Source organism: Oncorhynchus gorbuscha, linkage group LG09 (assembly GCF_021184085.1).
Source record: "Oncorhynchus gorbuscha isolate QuinsamMale2020 ecotype Even-year linkage group LG09, OgorEven_v1.0, whole genome shotgun sequence".
In the NCBI taxonomy this organism is placed as follows: Eukaryota; Metazoa; Chordata; class Actinopteri; order Salmoniformes; family Salmonidae; genus Oncorhynchus; species Oncorhynchus gorbuscha.
In genome coordinates, this window is record NC_060181.1 from 66849025 (window position 1) to 66868954 (window position 19930).

General features: G+C 43.0%; 1 protein-coding gene across 1 annotated transcript in view; it reads left to right on the forward strand.

Annotated features, from left to right (window-relative positions):
* LOC124043973 (raftlin-2-like) overlaps positions 1 to 19930 on the forward strand; it is a 32904-nt gene that overhangs the window by 8932 nt on the left and 4042 nt on the right. The window contains exons 2-7 of the mRNA XM_046363166.1: positions 9824 to 10004; positions 10915 to 11207; positions 11734 to 11952; positions 18988 to 19094; positions 19442 to 19545; positions 19658 to 19736. Coding sequence (XP_046219122.1) covers positions 9824 to 10004; positions 10915 to 11207; positions 11734 to 11952; positions 18988 to 19094; positions 19442 to 19545; positions 19658 to 19736 — 983 coding nt within the window. The remainder of the gene's footprint in view (positions 1 to 9823; positions 10005 to 10914; positions 11208 to 11733; positions 11953 to 18987; positions 19095 to 19441; positions 19546 to 19657; positions 19737 to 19930) is intronic.

The window sequence follows — 19930 nt, forward strand, 5'->3', positions numbered from 1 at the left end:
TAGCTAAATTTTGTATTTTTTTCACTTACTTCGCTAACAAATGCAGCTAGCTGGTTTAGTCTACTCAAACACCAGCTTAAGCAGAGATGGATACTATGTTAGCTATGGCTATCCAACACTGCAAGTCAAGGTAAGCTTTTGGTTATAGTAATGTATTGTCAACTGGGCCTTTCCGGTTTAACTGCTAAACTGCTTGCTGTACACTACTGAATGATTATAGCGGGTCTACTAACATGTTAGTTTTAGTCGCTATGTTGAATATGCTGTTAGCTAATGTGGTGACAACGATGTAGGCTGTGTGTAGCAGGTATGGTATGAAGGTTTGGCTTGGAAAGCTTTTTTTTGCCTGGTCACAGACAGCTGTTGTGTTGTGCACTGAAGTCCACAAGTGAAGGGGAAAGGTGAGAGAAGGATAGCACGTAGATTTGAGAAGGAATTATACTAGGAGCAAGGTGATCACGCTGTTTGTATGTGGCTGAACGTGAACTGTGTTTGTGGATGATCAAGGGTGTATTCGTTCTAATTGTGTTGACAAACGCTTCTTAAACAGAAGTAAACGCAACAAAATGTGGATTACCATACCTGAATGAGCAACAATTTGGACTAATGATTATACCCTAGATCGGCTAGATGCAGGCAAGAGTGTGTAAAGTATTGGTATTGAATGTGTCACTGTCTGTCACCTTGATTATTATTATTTTTCTTATCTCGACCTGTGCACCTACATTGTAAACTTTAATTCGTAGGCTACGTTGTAGCAACCTCATGATGGGTGTAGGGAAAATGTAGTAGCCTAAATCTATCGACATTACATTGAGCTGGGTTAATGGAATATGAATAATTCATCCAATATGCTGTATAGAAATAAAGAAATAAAGCCATAATCCTAAAAACATATATATTGTCCTCCCTAATCTAAAATGGCACCACCGCCACTGAATTCCACAGTACCAGGATTACGCTTTGAATAAATTTTTTTGTTCACTTGATTTAAAAACATTGATTTTAAAGTTGAAAAAACGATACAACTATACTGAACCAACATATAAATGCTACAATTTCAAAGATTTTACTGAGTTACAGTTCATATAAGGAAATCAGTCAACTTAAATGAATTCATTAGGCCCTAATCTATGGATTTAACAAACCCCATGGAATACTGGGAATACCCCAGAAGTTTTAGATGCATCTGTGACTGTCCCACTGGATGTCATAAGGTGAATGCACCAATTTGTAAGTCGCTCTGGATAAGAGCGTCTGCTAAATGACTTAAATGTAATATGTAAATGACTGGGAATACAGATATTCATCTGTTGGTCAAAGATACTTTTTAAAAAATGGGCTTCACAAGGAGCCTCGGGATCTCGTTACAAGATTTCTGTGCATTCAAATTGCCATCGATAAAATGCAATTAATTGTGTTTGTTGTCCATAGCTTATTCCTGCCCATACCATAACCCCACCGCCACAATGGGACACTTTGTTCACAACGTTGACATCAGCAAGCCGCTCGCCCACACGACACCATACAGGTGGTCTGCGGTTTTGAGGCCGGTTGGACGCGATACCAAATTCTCTAAAACGACGGAGGTGGCTTATGGTAGAGAAAAAAAAAAACAGCTCTGGTGGACATTCCTGCAGTCAGCATGCCAATTGCACAAGTCCTCATATCTTGAGACATCTGTGGCTTTGTGTTATGTGAAAAAAAATTCACATTTTATTGGCCCCAGCACAAGGTGCACCTCTGTTTAATCAGCTTCTTCATATGCCACACCTGTCAGGTGGATGGGTTATCTTGGCAAAGGAGAAATGCTCACTAGCGGGGATGTAAACAAATGTGTGCACAAAATTTGAGAGAAATAAGCTTTTTGTGCGTATGGAACATTTCTGGGATCTTTTATTTCAGCTCATGTGGACTAACACTTTACATGTTGTTTGTATTTTTGTTCAGTGTATATGCACAAGGACTACTTTTAACAATTTCCACTGCAGATGGAAACTTTGTCAAAGGAATTATGATGAAATCTCCCTCAGGTGACCACGTTTTTCCAAAAACTCTGTTAAATATCCACTCCGACTTAAGATTCAAGGATGTCTGCAGAAAGACTGGGGTGTCAGCTATGACATGGCATCTTCGCTTTGAAAAATCTCTTTTGGTTATTGAAGTGAAGTGGATTTACACCTGGTAACGGAATTACATCATGGGTCCCTGGTCTGTACTACACAGAAATTCATAATTATGAGGAGAAATGCATTCTCCTCATGTATCACTCACTATTATAATGTACTCTACGGTGCTCTAGTCACTGTACAGTACTGTGCTCTACTCACTATTATAATGTACACTACGGTGCTCTAGTCACTATTATAATGTACTCTACGGTGCTCTAGTCACTGTACAGTACTGTGCTCTAGTCACTATTATAATGTACACTATGGTGCTCTAGTCACTATTATAATGTACACTACGGTGCTCTAGTCACTATTATAATGTACTCTACGGTGCTCTAGTCACTGTACAGTACTGTGCTCTAGTCACTATTATAATGTACTCTACGGTGCTCTAGTCACTATTATAATGTACTCTACGGTGCTCTAGTCACTATAATGTACTCTACGGTGCTCTAGTCACTATAATGTACTCTACGGTGCTCTAGTCACTATTATAATGTACTCTACGGTGCTCTAGTCACTGTACAGTCTGTGGATGTTAACATCAAGGCCCTGGTGAACTGAGGTTTGTGAGCATTTTGATTTCCCATTGTAGCTAGGATTGCAATGGGATGGTATATTATTGGAACATTTTGAAGCTTACCATGAAACTACCAGAATTTTGGCATCTTTCAAAGATTTGATGTAATCTATCACAATACATCTAGTGGCCCTTTTGGGTACATCAGATTGTCACAGGTTTCTGTAACACTCTCTGGTCCTCTGTGTGGACTTATTACATGTAACATATGTGAAATAAGATACAAAAATATAGAATGACAAAGCTTAAACTTTAACCTAAATATAAACCATCAACTTTGTGAATTCCAATGGTGTTTAATATAAGGGTTTCAACATGAATTCCCCTTTCTTTTTCTACACCTATTTATTTTTACTAGGTCAATAAGGCACTGTACATTAGTGTCTACACCCACTTTTTTGAGGCATTTTGTTGCATTTTAAAGTGGAATGGAAATCTATTATATATTAGTTGTAAAAGAAATACTCCATGGTGTCACAGTGAATATTGTTTAGAATATTTTATTTTTTACAAATGTAATAAAAAAACTAAACTAAAATATAGTCGTTGCATAAGTATTCTCCCCCTTTGTTAAGGCAAGCCCAAATTAGTTCAGAAGTACAATTTGGCGTGACAAATCACATAAGATATGTGGACTCTATACATGAATAGGGGTTGACATGATTTTTGAATGACCACCCCTTCCTCTGTCCCCCATAGATACTGTACATCTGTAAGGTCCCTCGGTCAAGTGTTGGATTTCAAGCACAGATTCAACTACAAAGACCAATGAGCTTCATAAAACCTCATAAAGAAGAGCAATGATTGGTAGATGGGTAACAATAACAAATCAGACATCTTTAAAGTGGCAATCAGCAGTTGAAACGATAACAAAGTGTTAGGGATGAGGTTGGAAAAAATGTAACCACTCTCAAATTCATAGCCAGAGCTATGGATCCAAGGACTGACCAGCCATGATATCAAATCTAAGCATTTTTTGAGGCTATACTGTGTCTGCAAACAAACACTGGAGTAAAACAAGCATCTATTTTGGGTTCTGATGGGGTGTAACAGTTGAACTAAGCTCATGAGAAGTTTTAAAACAGCTACAGAGTTCAATGGCTGTGATGGGAGAAAACAACTGAGGATGGATCAACAACATTGTATTAACTCTACAATAATGACATAAATGACAGAGTGAAAAGAAGAATAAAAAATATACGGAATAAAAATATTACAAAACATGCATATGTATGCAACACGGCACTAAAATAATACTGCAGAAAACATGGCAAGACAACACACTTTTTGGCCTAAATGCAAAGCCCTGTGTTTGGGGCAAATCCAACACAACACACCACTGAGTAACTGCCTCCTTATTTTCACGCATGGTGGTGACTGCATGAAATCAAATGAAATGTTTATTTGTCACATGCGCCGAATACAACAGGTGTAGTAGACCTTACCATGAAATGCTTACTTACAAGCCCTTAACCAATAATGCAGTTTTAAGAAAATAGAGTTTGGAAAATATTTACTAAATAAACTAAAGTCAAAAAATAATGTAAAAGTAACACAATAATCTTCTTTAGACTAGTTGAGTATCTGGAGCATCAGCATTTGTGGGTTCAATTACAAGCTCAAAATGGCCAGAAACAAATAACTTTTCTTCTGAAACTCGTCAGTCTATTCTTGTTCTGAGAAAGGAAGGCTACTCCATGTGAGAAATTGCCAAGAAACAGAAGATCTCCTACAATGCTGTGTACTACTTCTTTCACAGAACAGCGCAAACTGGCCTTAACCAGAATAGAAAGAGGAGTGGGAGGCCCCAATCCACAACTGAGCAAGAGAACAAGTACATTAGTGCCTAGTTTGAGAAACAGACGGCTCACAAGTCCTCAACTGGCAGCTTCATTAAATAGTACCCCCAAAACACCAGTCTCAACATCAACAGTGAAGAGGTGACTCCGGCATGCCGGCCTTCTTGGCAGAGTTGCAAAGAAAAAGGACATCTCAGACTGGCCAGTAAAAATAAAATATTAAGATGGGGAACTTTGCCTAGAAGGCCAGCATCTCGGAGTAGCCTCTTCACTGTTGCTGTTGAGACTGGTGTTTTGTGGGTACTATTTAATGAAGCTGCCAGTCGAGGACTTGTGAGGCGTCGTCACGGTGTGTTTGGACCATGATAGTTTGATGATGTGGACACCAAGGAACTTGAAACTCTCGACCCACTCCATTACAAACCCAGAAATATGAATGGGGTCGTGTTCGGCCCTCCTTTTCCTGTAGTCCACGATCATCTCCTTTGTCTTGCTCACGTTGAGGGAGAGATTGTTGTCCTGGCACCACATTGCCAGGTCTCTGACCTCCTCCCTATAGGCTGTCTCATCTTTGCTGATCAGGCCTATCACCATTGTTGTCAGCAAACGTTGTTTTTTTTCAATTACAGTAAACAATGCTTGAAATACAGTACATTGCACATGGGATTTTATATATTCGATATACCATGGGAACATGCTTTTTGAATGAGGTAGGAATGTATATGCCCATGCGAAAAAATATGAAATACTTAAGTAATACTTTCATAACACAACTTACATTAGAAACAACAAAGTGCACTAAAAAAACATGGCTAGTCTTCAAAACAAATAGAAAAAATATAATAAGACAGGCTAATGTTAAACACTCACAAAGGTAGATCAATTAAATACAAAGCTTAGGTAGGGAGTTTACTGTGGAGTAGAGGGAAATTTCACTGTCTCGAAAAAGATAAAGAAAGGTTTCTACATTCGGTAGAATTTGTTGTCAGCGAACTTGATGATGGTGTTGGAGTCATACTTGGCCATGCAGTCAACAGGGAGTACAGAAGGGGACTAAGCACGCACCCCTGAGAGGCCCCCACGTTGAGGATCAGCGTGGCAAATGTGTTGTTGCCTACCCTTACCACCTGGGGGAGGCCTGTCAGGAAGTCCAGGATCCAGTTGCAGAGGGAGGTATTTAGTCCCAGGGTCTTTAGCTTAGTGATGAGCATTGTAGGCACTATGGTGTTGAACGCAACACACGCTATGGTGTTGAACAGCATTCTCACATAGGTGGTCCTTTTTTCCAGATGGGAAAGGGCAGTGTGGAGTTCGATTTGAGATTGCGTCATCTGTGGATCTGTTGGGGCAGTATGTGAATTGGAGTGGGTCTAGGGTTTCCGGGATAATGGTTTTGATGTGAGCCATGACCAGCCTTTCAAAGCACTTCATGGCTACCGACGTGAGTTTTATGGGGCGGTAGTCATTTAGGCAGGTTGCGTTCACTTTCTTGGGCACAGGGATTATGGTGGTCTGCTTGAAACATGTAGGCATTACAGACTCGGTCAGGGAGAGGTTGAAAATGTAGTTGAAGACACTTGCCAGTTGCTCCATGCATGCTCAGAGTACACGTCCTGGTAATCCATTCAGCCTTGTGAATGTTGACCTGTTTAAAGGTTTTGCTCACATTGGCTACGGAGAGCATGATCACACTGTCATCCAAAACAGCTGGTGCTCTCCTGCATGCTTCAGTGTTGCTGGTCTCAAAGCGAGCATAAAAGGCATTTATCCCATCTGGTTGGCTCCCATCACTGGGTAGCTCAAGGCTGGGTTTCCCTTTTGTAGTCCGAAATAGTCTGCAAACCCTGCCACATCCAACAAACGTCAGAGCCGTTGTAGTAGGATACAATCTTCGTCCTGTGTTTGATGGTTCATCTGAGGGCATAGTGGGATTTCTTATAAGCGTCCGGATTAGTGTCCCGCTCCCTGAAAGTGGCAGCTCTAGCCTTTAGCTTGGTGCAGATGTTGCCTGTAGTCCATGACTTCTGGTTGGGATATGTAGGTACGGTCACTGTAGGGACGACGTCATCGATGCATTTATTGATAATCGGCAAAGACTGGGGAGTTTTTTATGATGAAAAGAAAGGTGATGGAGCTCAAGACAGGCAAAATACTTGAGGAAAACCTGCTTCAGTCTGCTTTAAGCCAGACACTGGAAGAGCAATTCACCTTTCATCAGGACAATAACCTGCAACACAAAGCCAAATCTACACTGGAGTTGCTTACCATGAAGGCAGTGAATGTTACTGATTGGCCAACTTGAACCATATGGTCTATCTATTAGAAACTCATTTATGCACACAGGTATAATACATTAATACAATATATATGAATACAGTTTTTTTCTGTTATTTAAGTACAAATGACCTAAATTCCGTTTGATTTTCTGTTTATTACCAACATTTCCTGAAGATTCAGGTAATTATAGCCAATTCAGTTGCAGACATTGTTACTGATTTTTGTTGTGGGGGGGGGGTAAGTCTAGTAGGGGTCCTTCACATCAACATTATTGTGTTTTGATGTATTTCTGATACCTTTAAGACTTTTTCTGGTAGATTTTTTTGTCTTCATCTATTTATCCACAAATCAATGCCTTAATTTATGGCACATTTAGGAAAATTGGTGAAAAACAATTGTATGCCTTAAATTCCCCAAAATATTGACTCTTAGATTTAATTTGATACCCAATTTGATATGTTCCTATGAATTTCACATATTGGTACTCATGGGTCTTTTTCAATGGAAAGCCCTATATTTGGAATCCAGCATCCCTTTCTCTCTTTCCTCTCAATTTCCTTGTCTCCTTCTACCCTCATTCTTTCTCTTCTTTACTCACCTTTCTTCTTTTGCCAGCCTTCTTTCCCTCTTCCTCACTTTTATACAAGCTTCCTTTTCACACAAGCTTTCTGGCTCATAAAATCTTTCTTGTAAACCCCTTTTTTGCGCCACACTTGGTATCTCCTTCCTCCTCTAATTTCTCCCCATTTCCCTCATTCTTTCCACAGTCGGCCCCTCTCTCTTCCCCCTTCTGTGCTCCCCCTCTCCTCTCTCTTTTTCTCACACACAGTAGAGAACAGAGGGCTCAGTGTGTGGGTTGACAAGGGTGAGCCGTGGTGATGGGAGGGGGTGTGAGGTGGCTGAAAGAAGGGAGATGGAGAGGGACAAAAGAGCCCAGGCGAGAGAGACGTGTGTGTGTGTGTGTGTGTGTGTGTGTGTGTGTGTGTGTGTGTGTGTGTGTGTGTGTGTGTGTGTGTGTGTGTGTGTGTGTGTGTGTGTGTGTGTGTGTGTGTGTGTGTGTGTGTGTGTGTGTGTGAGAGACTGGATTAATAGCCTGGCGTTGAGCTCCTCTAGGGAGCTTTTGGTGAAAATGTCATTTTTGTTGCTCAGGTGGGACCCAACAGACACACACACTCAGACACAAATGCTGAGATGACAGAGACACCACCAGTTCAAAAGCTTCTCGTCCACTGCTTCCCTGGCTACCCAGGCGTCTAGAGTTTCACTATGACCTGGACTTGCCAGGATATTTTAAACCATAGCCAAATTCAGCCAGGCCCTGCCAAATTCACATGGCAGAAATTCCAGTAACAAGCTGTTATTATCTCCGTCCCAGAGGTGTTTATGTGGGAGAGAGTGTGTGTATGAAATTTGAGTGGGAGTGTGTTTTGTGTGTGAATGTGTGTAAATATACAATGAGCTTGTTCCGTCAGTTGAAATGTGTGGAGCTTGTTTTTATGTCTAAAAATGGGATTTGGTGTTTGTTTTTGTGTGCTTACATGCATGCTTGACTGTGATTGTGTTTACTTTCGGGTGTGAGTGTATGTCTCCGGCACCGAGCCAGCCCTGTGAACAGACCCTCTTTGTGAACACAGGATGTATGGTGATGCTATAGGTCTCCAGACAGAGTCGTGAGAAAACTATAGAAAACAACTCCACCAGACAGACTAGTCACATGTTATCAACAAACATTAACACAATGCCCCCTTAACACAGACAACTATCCAGCAGCACCAACATAGGTTTTGTCACATACACCGGATAGCTGCAGTGAAATGTTGTTTTACAGGGTCAGCTATAGTTAATTAGGGTTGCTCAATGGCACATTGACAGATTTTTCACCTTGTCAGCGTGGATGTTCAAACCGGCAACCTTTCAGTTACAGGCCCAACGCTCTAACCCGCTAGGCTACCTGCCGCTCTGCAACAACACTGCAAACCAACCGAAACCAAAAGAAGAACCCCGGCAACACATGACTTCAGTCCTATAACTTAATGCAACACCCCTAGAATACCAATGTAAGCGAGGCACTACCACATTAACACCACCACAGCTAGAGAGGTAGCTGGTAAGCTACAGTGTGTATATATAGCAGAGTATGTGGTGGTGGTGGTTCTATGGTGGTGTCCTCTCATCAGGGCCTGCCCTGGGTTAGGGTTGTCAGGGTTACTGGTGGTTCTATGGTGGTGTCCTCTCATCAGGGCCTGCCCTGGGTTAGGGTTGTCAGGGTTACTGGTGGTTCTATGGTGGTGTCCTCTCATCAGGGCCTGCCCTGGGTTAGGGTTGTCAGGGTTACTGGTGGTGGAAGAGAAACCACTGGATGAACAGACATCTGTCTGATCAGCATAGCAAGAGGAGATGTCTTATTTTGGAACTGTTAGCTGTACACCATGAGAAGACTTTGTGAAGTGATGTGCTGCTAGTGTGAGACTGGCAGCATTATTTAATGATTAAGTCGCTCTGCATAAGAGTGTCTGTCTGCTACAGTAAACTGTCTGCTTATGTGACAGTCCAGAGTCTCCAGACTGGCCTTCTACTCTCCACTTTCTCTCTGTGTGAATACCTCAGCATTTCCCCTCTTATCTCCTCTATGTATGACTAGGGAATAGCAAGGGCCTGCTAAAGAGATTATATGACACACAGACAGACAGACAAGAAGATCTGATTGATGTTCAGTTCAGGATAGACTTAACCTCTGGGGTTAGACTACAGACAGAGGAAGACAGATGTCATGCTGCTAGCCTCTACTCCTCCTTCCTCTTCTTTATGCAGGAGTTTCTAGTGATTTTATTGACTCACTGTGTTCCTCTTTCTCCTTCTCTCTTTTATCTTCCTCATTTACTCCTCTCCTTGCCCCCTTTTCCCCTCTGTTCTTCTCCTCATCCTCCCCATGTCTCATCTCCCCTCCTCTCCACTTCCTTTGTTTTTCTTTCTCCTCTCCTCCCCTCCTCCTTCAGGTAGTCGCCCCACGGTGCAGTATGTGTCCTCTCTGTGCGAGCTGTCCCAGGCCCTGCAGCCCTACTACACCCAGGGCTATGTCCTCACCACTCTGCATCCCATCATTCTCTCTGTTGGACGCACGCGTTCCCTGCCCTTCAGCCTGCTCTACCGAGCCATCCTGGCCCGCCCACGACCCAGGTACCAGACACCCAAGCATGCATGCCTGGAGGCACGTACACACACAGACAGACGCTCCAGGTAGAATTGCCCCGTTCTAGAATCAGTTTGAACCATTTGGGAGGTAAAAACACAAAACTTACCTTAGATCTGTGCCTAGACCAGGGGCCTCCACAAATCATAACCCTCCCACCCATCCCTTAATCTGAGCTCAGCATTGGAACAAGCTACCCAGCCTTAACCCATCCAACCTGGTAAATACTGTAGATGAATGATAGATGATGTAGCTGCATATTTAATGCAACTTCAGTGGGAGGTCAGACTGCTGTTTAAGGGGGAGGGGTTAGGGGGAGACTCCTGGAGAGTATGTTTTGTGGGGCTCTGAGCTGCAGGGGTTGCCATTGGGTAGAAATGTACCCTGACAACAACGGCTCTCTCAAGGCCAATGGGGCCTCAGAATCTCACACATGGTACCTTCTGTGTTATTATCAAACCTGTAATATTACATATTATTAAAATGTGTATTTTATTTGAATATACATATACTACAATGTGTATGTGTGTGTGTATATATACACTACCTATTTAGTATGGTTGTTTATGCTTTATGTTTAGAAAGTAGTAGCCATCTCATGCATGGCCAATTAATCAATTATGAATTCTGTCTGCAAACACTGACAAAAACAAATCAAGTATGAACTCTCCAGCTGGACAGGGCTCTGTAGCAAGAGACTATTTACCAAGCTAATGCATACATATTAGACATGGCTTTACAGTCTCAGAGTAGCTGACAGTCAAAACACATGAATGATGAATGAATGCCCTGTATGCAGCTTGTGATTACCAGTTTGAACCTGCAGTACAATGACTGAACGTCTGTGTGTCTGTTCTGTTCTCCTTTCTTCTGTTCTCTCCTCCCTCTGTCTCTTAGTAAGCAGGTGGTGTCCATGTGTCACAGTGTTCCTGTGCTGAGGGTGGAGGAGTGGCCTATCCCAGGGGAGTCCCTGACAGACGACACTGTTAGAGCACTGATCGACAGGGTGAACAGTAGTGCCCGGGGCGGAGTGAGGTTTGTGGGCTCAGTGCTCCAGCAGGCTGGAGGAGGGGGCAGTAACAGCAGGGTGCCTAGCCCCAGGAGAGGCTATCGATCCCCCCCACACACTCCTCCATGTACCCCTCCTGGAGAAGGAGAACTGGAGGATCACAGCCCTACCTACAGCCCTGGTGAGATACTAGTTCTCTCTTCTCTTTTATTCCTGTGTCTCGTCTTCTGTTCAGCTCCCAGGCTTCCACTTTCTCACAACTTGGAAGGATGGCAACGCGAGACTACTTCTCTTCTCATCTGTCCCCTCACCTTATCATTGTTGACATGTGGGCTATATCTGCTATCTCCTCTTAACGTCACACAACCTCAAAATGCTGAACACATCACAGCCACACTGTGGAGTCCTAGATTTGTTTCTCCCTTCAACACTACTCATCCGCCTCTCCCCTGATCTGTCAGTGATGTTCAGTTGAACTCTGTGTTGAAGACACTGACTGATGGCCCTGGGGTAGAGTAGGCCTCTGCATGTCAGTCAGCTAACCCTCACCCACCAAGCAGGGCACAACTCCTCACCACAGAGACAACCATACAGACTGAGACGTCCTCGTCCTAAGTAGGGCGAGATGAGTTCACATAGACCGCCAATGTCTGTTGTCTCTGCGCCTTCTTTCTTGATCTGACCATCAACCTCTTACACCCCCCCAGACCTAAGGTTGCTGGTGTTCTTCCACTCATGGGCACCAGGTTGTGCTCCACTGGAAGCTCTGGCCTGTCAGTACCACCAGGGGGCACTGTCCATGCGTGTGTCCAGGAAGGGTCAGGTGGTCAGCGCGCTGGAAGCCGATTGGCTGGAGCTGACCGCAGCCTACTACCGCAAAGGCTGGTCATTGGTGGACTCGTTTGTGTACTGGGACACACCCAAAGGTACTGTCAAATGCTGAGATATAGAGAGACTCTTAAGGTGGATGTAAGACTCATACTGTATAACAGCCACACCAAGCTTAAAAAGCAATAACAACATACATGCTGTGACATCTTGCTTTGGAGTTGTAAGATCTCCAGCAAAGAGCATTAGTGTAATGATAGGTCAATATCTTGTGACACTTTACTTCTCTGGAAGAGAGGATGGGATTTAATAATAATAATAATAATAATAATATTAATAATATATTAATACATGCCATTTAGCAGACGCTTTTATCCAAAGACATGCATGCATATGTTTTTAACATGTGGGTGGTCCAGGGAATCAAACCAACTATCCTGGCAAAGCAAGTGCCATGCTCGACCAACTGAGCTCCAGAGGACCAGCGAGTATAGAGAGATTAAGAACACTTTGTCCTCATCCACCTCTCTCATTCTGCTACTTTATCTATTTTTGCGTCTTCTCAAAAATGAGTTCCTTTTATTTTTTGTCTCCCCTCCCCCTATGTCCCCCAGACGAGTCACTTCCTGTCTCTTAGTCCCTCCTCTTCTCTCCCCCTCCCCTCTCTCATGCTCCTCCTCCTTTCTACCCCTCTCTGCCTCCTCCCTTATCTCTCCCACTGTGGCTATATTTGGAGCTCTATTCCCAACCTCCCGACCTGGCTTCCTGTTACGCCATAGACTGGCAGCAGCCGCAAAAATCCACATCATTTGTAGACATCTGGGGCCTGGGAATATAGCACACGGGAGTCTCTCTCTGTCGCTCTCTCACACATTCACAGGCAAATTCTTGTGTGTGCGCATGTGCACATAGCCTACATCTCCATGTCTGTAACTTGTTCATTGTCATTCTAATGAGAAGTTTTACAACACCTACCCATTCAAGGGTTTTTCTTTGATTACTATTTTCTACATAGACATCACAACTATGAAATAACATGGTAACCAATAATCATGTAGTAACCAAAAAAGTGTTAAACAAATCAAAATATATTTGAGATTCTTCAAAGTAGCCACCCTTTGCCTTGATGACAGCTTTGCACACTCTTGGCATTCTCTCAACCAGCTTCACCTGAAATGCTTTTCCAACAGTCTTGAAGGAGTTCCCACATATGCTGAGCACTTGTTGGCTGCTTTTCTTTCACTCTGCGGTCCAACTCATCCCAAACCATCTCAATTTGGTTAAGGTCGGGTGATTGTTGAGGCCAGGTCATCTGATGCAGCACTCCATCACTCTCCTTCTTGGTAAAATAGCACTTACACAGCCTGGAGGTGTGTTGGGTCATTGTCCTATTGAAAAACAAATGATATTCCCACTAAGCACAAACCAGATGGGATGGCATACCACTGCAGAATGCTGTGGTAGCCATGCTGGTTAAGTGTGCCTTGAATTCTAAATAATTCAGACAGTGTCACCAGCAAAGCACCATCACACCTCCTCCTCCATGACTCACGGTGGGAACCACACATGCGGAGATCATCCATTCACTTACTCTGTGTCTTACAAAGACACGGCAGTTGGAACCACACATCTCAATTTTGGACACATCAGACTAAAGGACAGATTTCCACTGGTCTAATGTCCATTGCTCATGTTACTTGGCCCAAGAAAGTATCTTCTTATTATTGGTGTCCTTTAGTAGTGGTTTCTTTGCAGCAATTCGACCATGAAGGCCTGATTCACACAGTCTCCTCTGAACAGTTTTTTATTTTTTATTTCACCTTTATTTAACCAGGTAAGGTCTCATTTACAACTGCAACCTGGCCAAGATAAAGCAAAGCAGTGCGACAAACACCACAGAGTTACACATGGGATAAACAAACATACAGTCAATAACACAATAGAAAAATCAATATACAGTGTGTGCAAATATAGTAAGATTAGGGAGGTAAGGCAATAAATAGGCAACAGTGGCGAAATAATTACAATTTAGCAATTAAACACTGGAGTGATAGATGTGCAGATGACAATGTGCAAGTAGAGATACTGGGGTGCAACGGAGCAAAAAATAATATGTGGATAAGGTAGTTGGGTGGGCTATTAACAGATAGGCTGTGTACAGGTGCAATGATTGGTAAGCTGTTCTGACAGCTGTTGCTTATATTACAGTGAGGGGAGATATAAGACTCCAGTTTCAGGTATATTTCACTGGTCATCCCCAAAGCCAACTCCTCGTTTGGCCACCTTTCCTTCCAGTTCTCTGCTGCCAATGACTGGAACGAATTGCAAAATCACTGAAACTGGTCAGGATGATATATAATGAGGGTGCCCATGTTTACAGATTTAGGGTTGTACCTGGAAGGTTCCTTGATAATTTGTGTGAGATTGAGGGCATCTATCTTAGATTGTAGGACGGCCGGGGTGTTATGCATATTCAAGTTTAGGTCACCTAACAGTACAAACTCTGAAGATAAATGGGGGGCAATTAATTCACATATGGTGTCCAGGGCACAGCTGGGGACTGAGGGGGCCTGTAACAACAGTGAGAGACTTATTTCTAGAAAGGTGGATTTTTAAAAGTAGAAGCTCGATCTGTTTGTGCACAGACCTGTATAACATGACAGAACTCTGCAGGCTATATCTTTAGTAGATTGCAACTCCACCCCCTTTGGCTGTTCTATCTTGGCAGAAAATGTTGTAGTTGGGGATGGAAATTTCAGAATTTTGGGTGGCCTTCCTAAACCAGGATTCAGGCACAGCTAGGACCTCAGGGTTGGCAGAGTATGGTAAAGCAGTGAATAAAACAAACTTAGGGAGGGGGATTCTGATGTTAACATGCATGAAACCAAGGCTTTTACGGTTACAGAAGTCAACAAATGAGAGCACCCTGGGAATAGGAGTGGTGCTGGGTACAACAGGGCCTGGGTTAACCTCTACATCACCAGAGGAGGAGTAGGATAAGGATACGGCTAAAGGCTATAAGAACTGGTCGTCTAGTACGTTGGGGACAAAGAATAAAAGGAGCAGATTTCTGGGCGTGGTAGAATAGATTCAAGGCATAATGTACATACAAGGGTATGGTAGGATGTGAGTACAGTGGAGGTAAACCTAGTCATTGAGTGACGATGAGAAATGTTTCGTCTCTGGAGGCACCAGTTAAGCCAGGTGAGGTCTCTGCATGTGTGTGGTGTTGGACAAAAGAGCTATCTAAGGCATTTTGAGCGGGACTGATGGCTCTACAGTGAAATAAAACAATAAGAACTAGCCAAGACAGCAGTAGACAAGGCATATTGACATTAGAGAGAGGCATAATGCAATTACAGGTGTTGATCAGGAGAGCTAAGGCAACGGGTAAATGGCAATGAATGGGCAGAGCGGGTCAGTTAGGTACGTACAGGATCGGAGTTTGAGGCTGGGGCCGACAGGTAAACAAAATGAGGTACTGTGTTATTGAAATAGTCTGGGGGGGGCATCGGCTGTGTAGCCAAGTGATCATAAGGACATGTTACGTAAGCCTCTAGAAAGAGGGAACGCAACACCCGGCTACAACTCAACTCCCCGTGGAGTGAAAGATGAATGGGACTGTAGGTGCGGGTAAGGATGACAAAGGCAGAACATGTACTGTTTACTGGGAATTTATTTATTCCTTCACATGGTAATTTGGGGAAAAGGGTCTGGACGGAACCAAAGAAAGTTAAAGAGCCCCCTCTCCTACCTTACCTGCCCACCCACTACTTACCTAATCTTTTAGCATCACCTGGTGCGATAACCAAAATACAGGGGGTGGTCCGCTCAGGTCTTACCTAGTGTGTGTATAGACAATAAATTCTAGGGGTTATATACAGTGGGGCAAAAAAGTATTTGGTCAGCCACCAATTGTGCAAGTTCTCCCACTTAAAAAGATGAGGCCTGTAATTTATCATAGGTACACTTCAACTATGACAGAAAAAATGAGAATGAAAAATACAGAAAATCACATTGTAGGATTTTTAATGAATTTATTTGCAAATTATGGTGGAAAATAAGTATTTGGTCAATAACAAAAGTTTATCTCAATACTTTGTCATTGCCAACAAAGGCTATAGAGGTCAAACGTTTTCTGTAAGTCTTCACAAGGTTTTCACACACTTGCTGATATTTTGGCCCATTCCTCCATGCAGATCTCCTCTAGAGCAGTGATGTTTTGGGGCTGTTGCTGGGCAACACGGACTTTCAACTCCCTCAAAAGATTTTCTATGGGGTTGAGATCTGGAGACTGGCTAGGCCACTCCAGGACCTTCAAATGCTTCTTACGAAGCCACTCCTTCGTTGCCTGGGCAGTGTGTTTGGGATCATTGTCATGCTGAAAAACCCAGCCACGTTTCATCTTCAATGCCCTTGCTGATGGAAGGAGGTTTTCACTCAAAATGTCACGATACATGGCCCCATTCGTTCTTTCCTTTACACGGATCAGTCGTCCTGGTCCCTTTGCAGAAAAACAGCCCCAAAGCATGATGTTTCCACCCCCATGCTTCACAGTAGGTATGGTGTTCTTTGGATGCAACTCAGCATTCTTTGACCTCCAAACACGACGAGTTGAGTTTTTACCAAAAAGTTATATTTTGGTTTCATCTGACCATATGACATTCTCCCAATCTTCTTCTGGATCATCCAAATGCTCTCTAGCAAACTTCAGACGGGCCTGGACATGTACTGGCTTAAGCAGGGGGACATGTCTGGCACTGCAGGATTTGAGTCCCTGGCGGTGTAGTGTGTTACTGATGGTAGGCTTTGTTACTTTGGTCCCAACTCTCTGCAGGTCATTCACTAGATCCCACCGTGTGGTTCTGGGATTTTTGCTCACCGTTCTTGTGATCATTTTGACCCCACGGGGTGAGATCTTGCGTGGAGCCCCAGATCGAGGGAGATTATCAGTGGTCTTGTATGTCTTCCATTTCCTAATAATTGCTCCCACAGTTGATTTCTTCAAACCAAGCTGCTTACCTATTGCAGATTCAGTCTTCCCAGCCTGGTGCAGGTCTACAATTTTGTTTCTGGTGTCCTTTGACAGCTCTTTGGTCTTGGCCATAGTGGAGTTTGGAGTGTGACTGTTTGAGGTTGTGGACAGGTGTCTTTTATACTGATAAGTTCAAACAGGTGCCATTAATACAGGTAACGAGTGGAGGACAGAGGAGCCTCTTAAAGAAGAAGTTACAGGTCTGTGAGAGCCAGAAATCTTGATTGTTTGTAGGTGACCAAATACTTATTTTCCACCATAATTTGCAAATAAATTCATTAAAAATCCTACAATGTGATTTTTTTAGTTTTTTTTTTCTCATTTTGTCTGTCATAGTTGAAGTGTACCTATGATAAATTACAGGCCTCTCTCATCTTTTTAAGTGGGAGAACTTGCACAATTGGTGGCTGACTAAATACTTTTTTGTCCCACTGTATGAGCAGCAATAGGTGAGTCAGTAGTAGTCACTACTACGCTCGGCGAGCAGGGGACACATCATTCAGAAAAGCTAGCGGGTCGGGGCTAGTAGATGGTTCTTCGGCGACATCGTAACAGAACAGCCTGTTGAGACCACATCGGGCGATCACGTCGGCAGTCCAATCGTGATGGATTGGCGGGGCTCCGTATCGACAATAAAGGGTCCAGGCCAATTGGCCAAGGAGGTATTGTAGCACAAGAATTGGTTGGTATGTAGGCCTAGCTCGAGGTTAGCTGGTGCTTGCTTCGGGACAGAGGTGTTAGCTAACAGTAGCCACTCGTATGCAGTTAGCTAGTTGCGATGATCCGGTGTAATGAGCCAGAGCGGCAGGAATCAGATGATATGGTAGAGAGAAACAGTTGATGTTGAGATGTGTCTGTTACTTGAACTCTGAAGCATTTATTTGGGATGCAATTGAGGTGCAGTTAACTCTAATGAATGTATCCTCTGCAGCAGAGAGAACTCTGGGTCTTCCTTTCCTGTGACGGTTCTCATGAGAGCCAGTTTCATCATAGTGCTTGATGGTTTTTACGACTGCACTTGAAAAAACTTTCAGTGCTTGAAATTTTCCGGATTGACTGACCTTCATGTCTTAAAGTAATGATGGACTGTTGTTTCTCTTTGCTTATTTGAGCTGTGCTTGCCATAATATGGACTTTGTTTTTTACCATAGCAGGTAGGCTAGCCTAGTGGTTAGGTTGGACTAGTAACCGAAAGGTTGCTGATCAATTTTTTTAATATATTTTTTATTTTACCTTTATTTAACCAGGCAAGTCAGTTAAGAACATATTCTTATTTTCAATGACGGCCTGGGAACAGTGGGTTAACTGCCTGTTCAGGGGCAGAACGACAGATTTGTACCTTGTCAGCTCGGGGGTTTGAACTCGCAACCTTCCGGTTACTAGTCCAACGCTCTAAGCACTAGGCTACGCTGACAAGCTAAAAATAATTTCATTCTGCCCCTGAACAAGGCAGTTAACCCACTGTTCCTAGGCCGCCATTGTAAATAAGACTTTGTGCTTAATTGACTTGCCTTGTTAAATAAAATATTTTATTTAAATAGGGCTATCTTCTGTATACCACCCCTACCTTATCACAACACAACCGATTGGCTCAAACACATTAAGAAGGAAATAAATTCCACAAATTAACTTTTAAGAAGGTACATCTGTTAATTGAAATGCATTCCAGGTGACTACGTCACGAAGCTGGTTGAGAGAATTCCAAGAGTGTGCAAAGCTGTCAAGGCAAAGTGTGGCTATTTGAAGAATGTCACATCTCAAATATATTTTGATTTGTTAAAAAAAAATGTTACGACATGATTCCATAGTTTGTCTCCACTATTATTCTACATTGTAGAAAATAGTAAAAATAAAGAAAAACCCTTGAATGAGGTGGTGTTCTAAAACGTTTGACCGGTAGTGTCCTTTCTGTACTATCTGGAATTCACTGCCACGTGTAGAGCATTGTTCACAATGCACTTCAGCCGCTACAGTAAAGGTATCTGCTGATGAACATCTGTCTACTGATTTGCATTTGTGTAACTCATAGCGTTTGAATGTGTGTTTTCTGGTAGATATGCATTGTATATTGATTGATTATCTGTGTGTGTTGTCTCAGGTGAGCCCGTGCCCAGGTCTCTAGAGGGGTTGTTTGTCTATGAGGAGAGAAGCACTGCCCCTCCTGCCAACGACACCATCGTAGTGGAGCAGTGGACCGTCATCGAGGTCAGAGAGCCGTGTGTGTGTTACGTATTACCTGTGTGTGTGTGTGGTTCAGCCAGTGAGGACAGGTGAATGTGTTGCAGTAGGTAGATATTCTCTGGGGAAGATCCTGTTGGGGGAGAGAGAGAGATTAGCATTACAGTTACATCTCTGTGTGTGTCCAAGTAAACACAGCTCAAACAACTAGTTGTGGTGAATGACATTCACTTGCAAGCAACATAATGTGTCTCAGGAGTGTGTTTGTGTGCCAACAACCCTAATCGTAATACTACAAGATAGATGAACAAAGTGTAGAAAACATGCAACAATTGCCTGTGTCCAGTGTGTGACATCATTGCTGTGTTGTATAGGGTTCTGATGTGAAGACAGATTACGGGCCACTCCTTCACACACTGGCTGAGTTTGGCTGGCTGCTCACCTGTGTCCTGCCCACACCTATCATCCGCCATGACAGGTAACACACATAATTGATGTTTTGCTGGAACAAACTGGTCCATTTTGTAGACCAGGTCATCAGTCCTTGTATGAGGATTTTCCTTTCTAATATATAGATTGTGTGTCTCCAGTGATGGTAATCTGGCCACCAAGCAGGTGGTGTTCCTACAGAGACCAGTCAAGACGTCTTCAGTACCACAGAAGAACCAGGTGAGGGCTTGGCTTCAATTTGCACAAAATACTACACCAGGAAAGTTGCTATTTTTGGGACAATACTGCCCCTTATGGGTTTTTGTTATAAGATAAAGATGAAATCAGAGTGAGATTTTGGCATTATCATACTAATCAATGAATTGTATTACGTTAGCACTAGCAATGACATGCATCTGTGCTGCATTCAATAT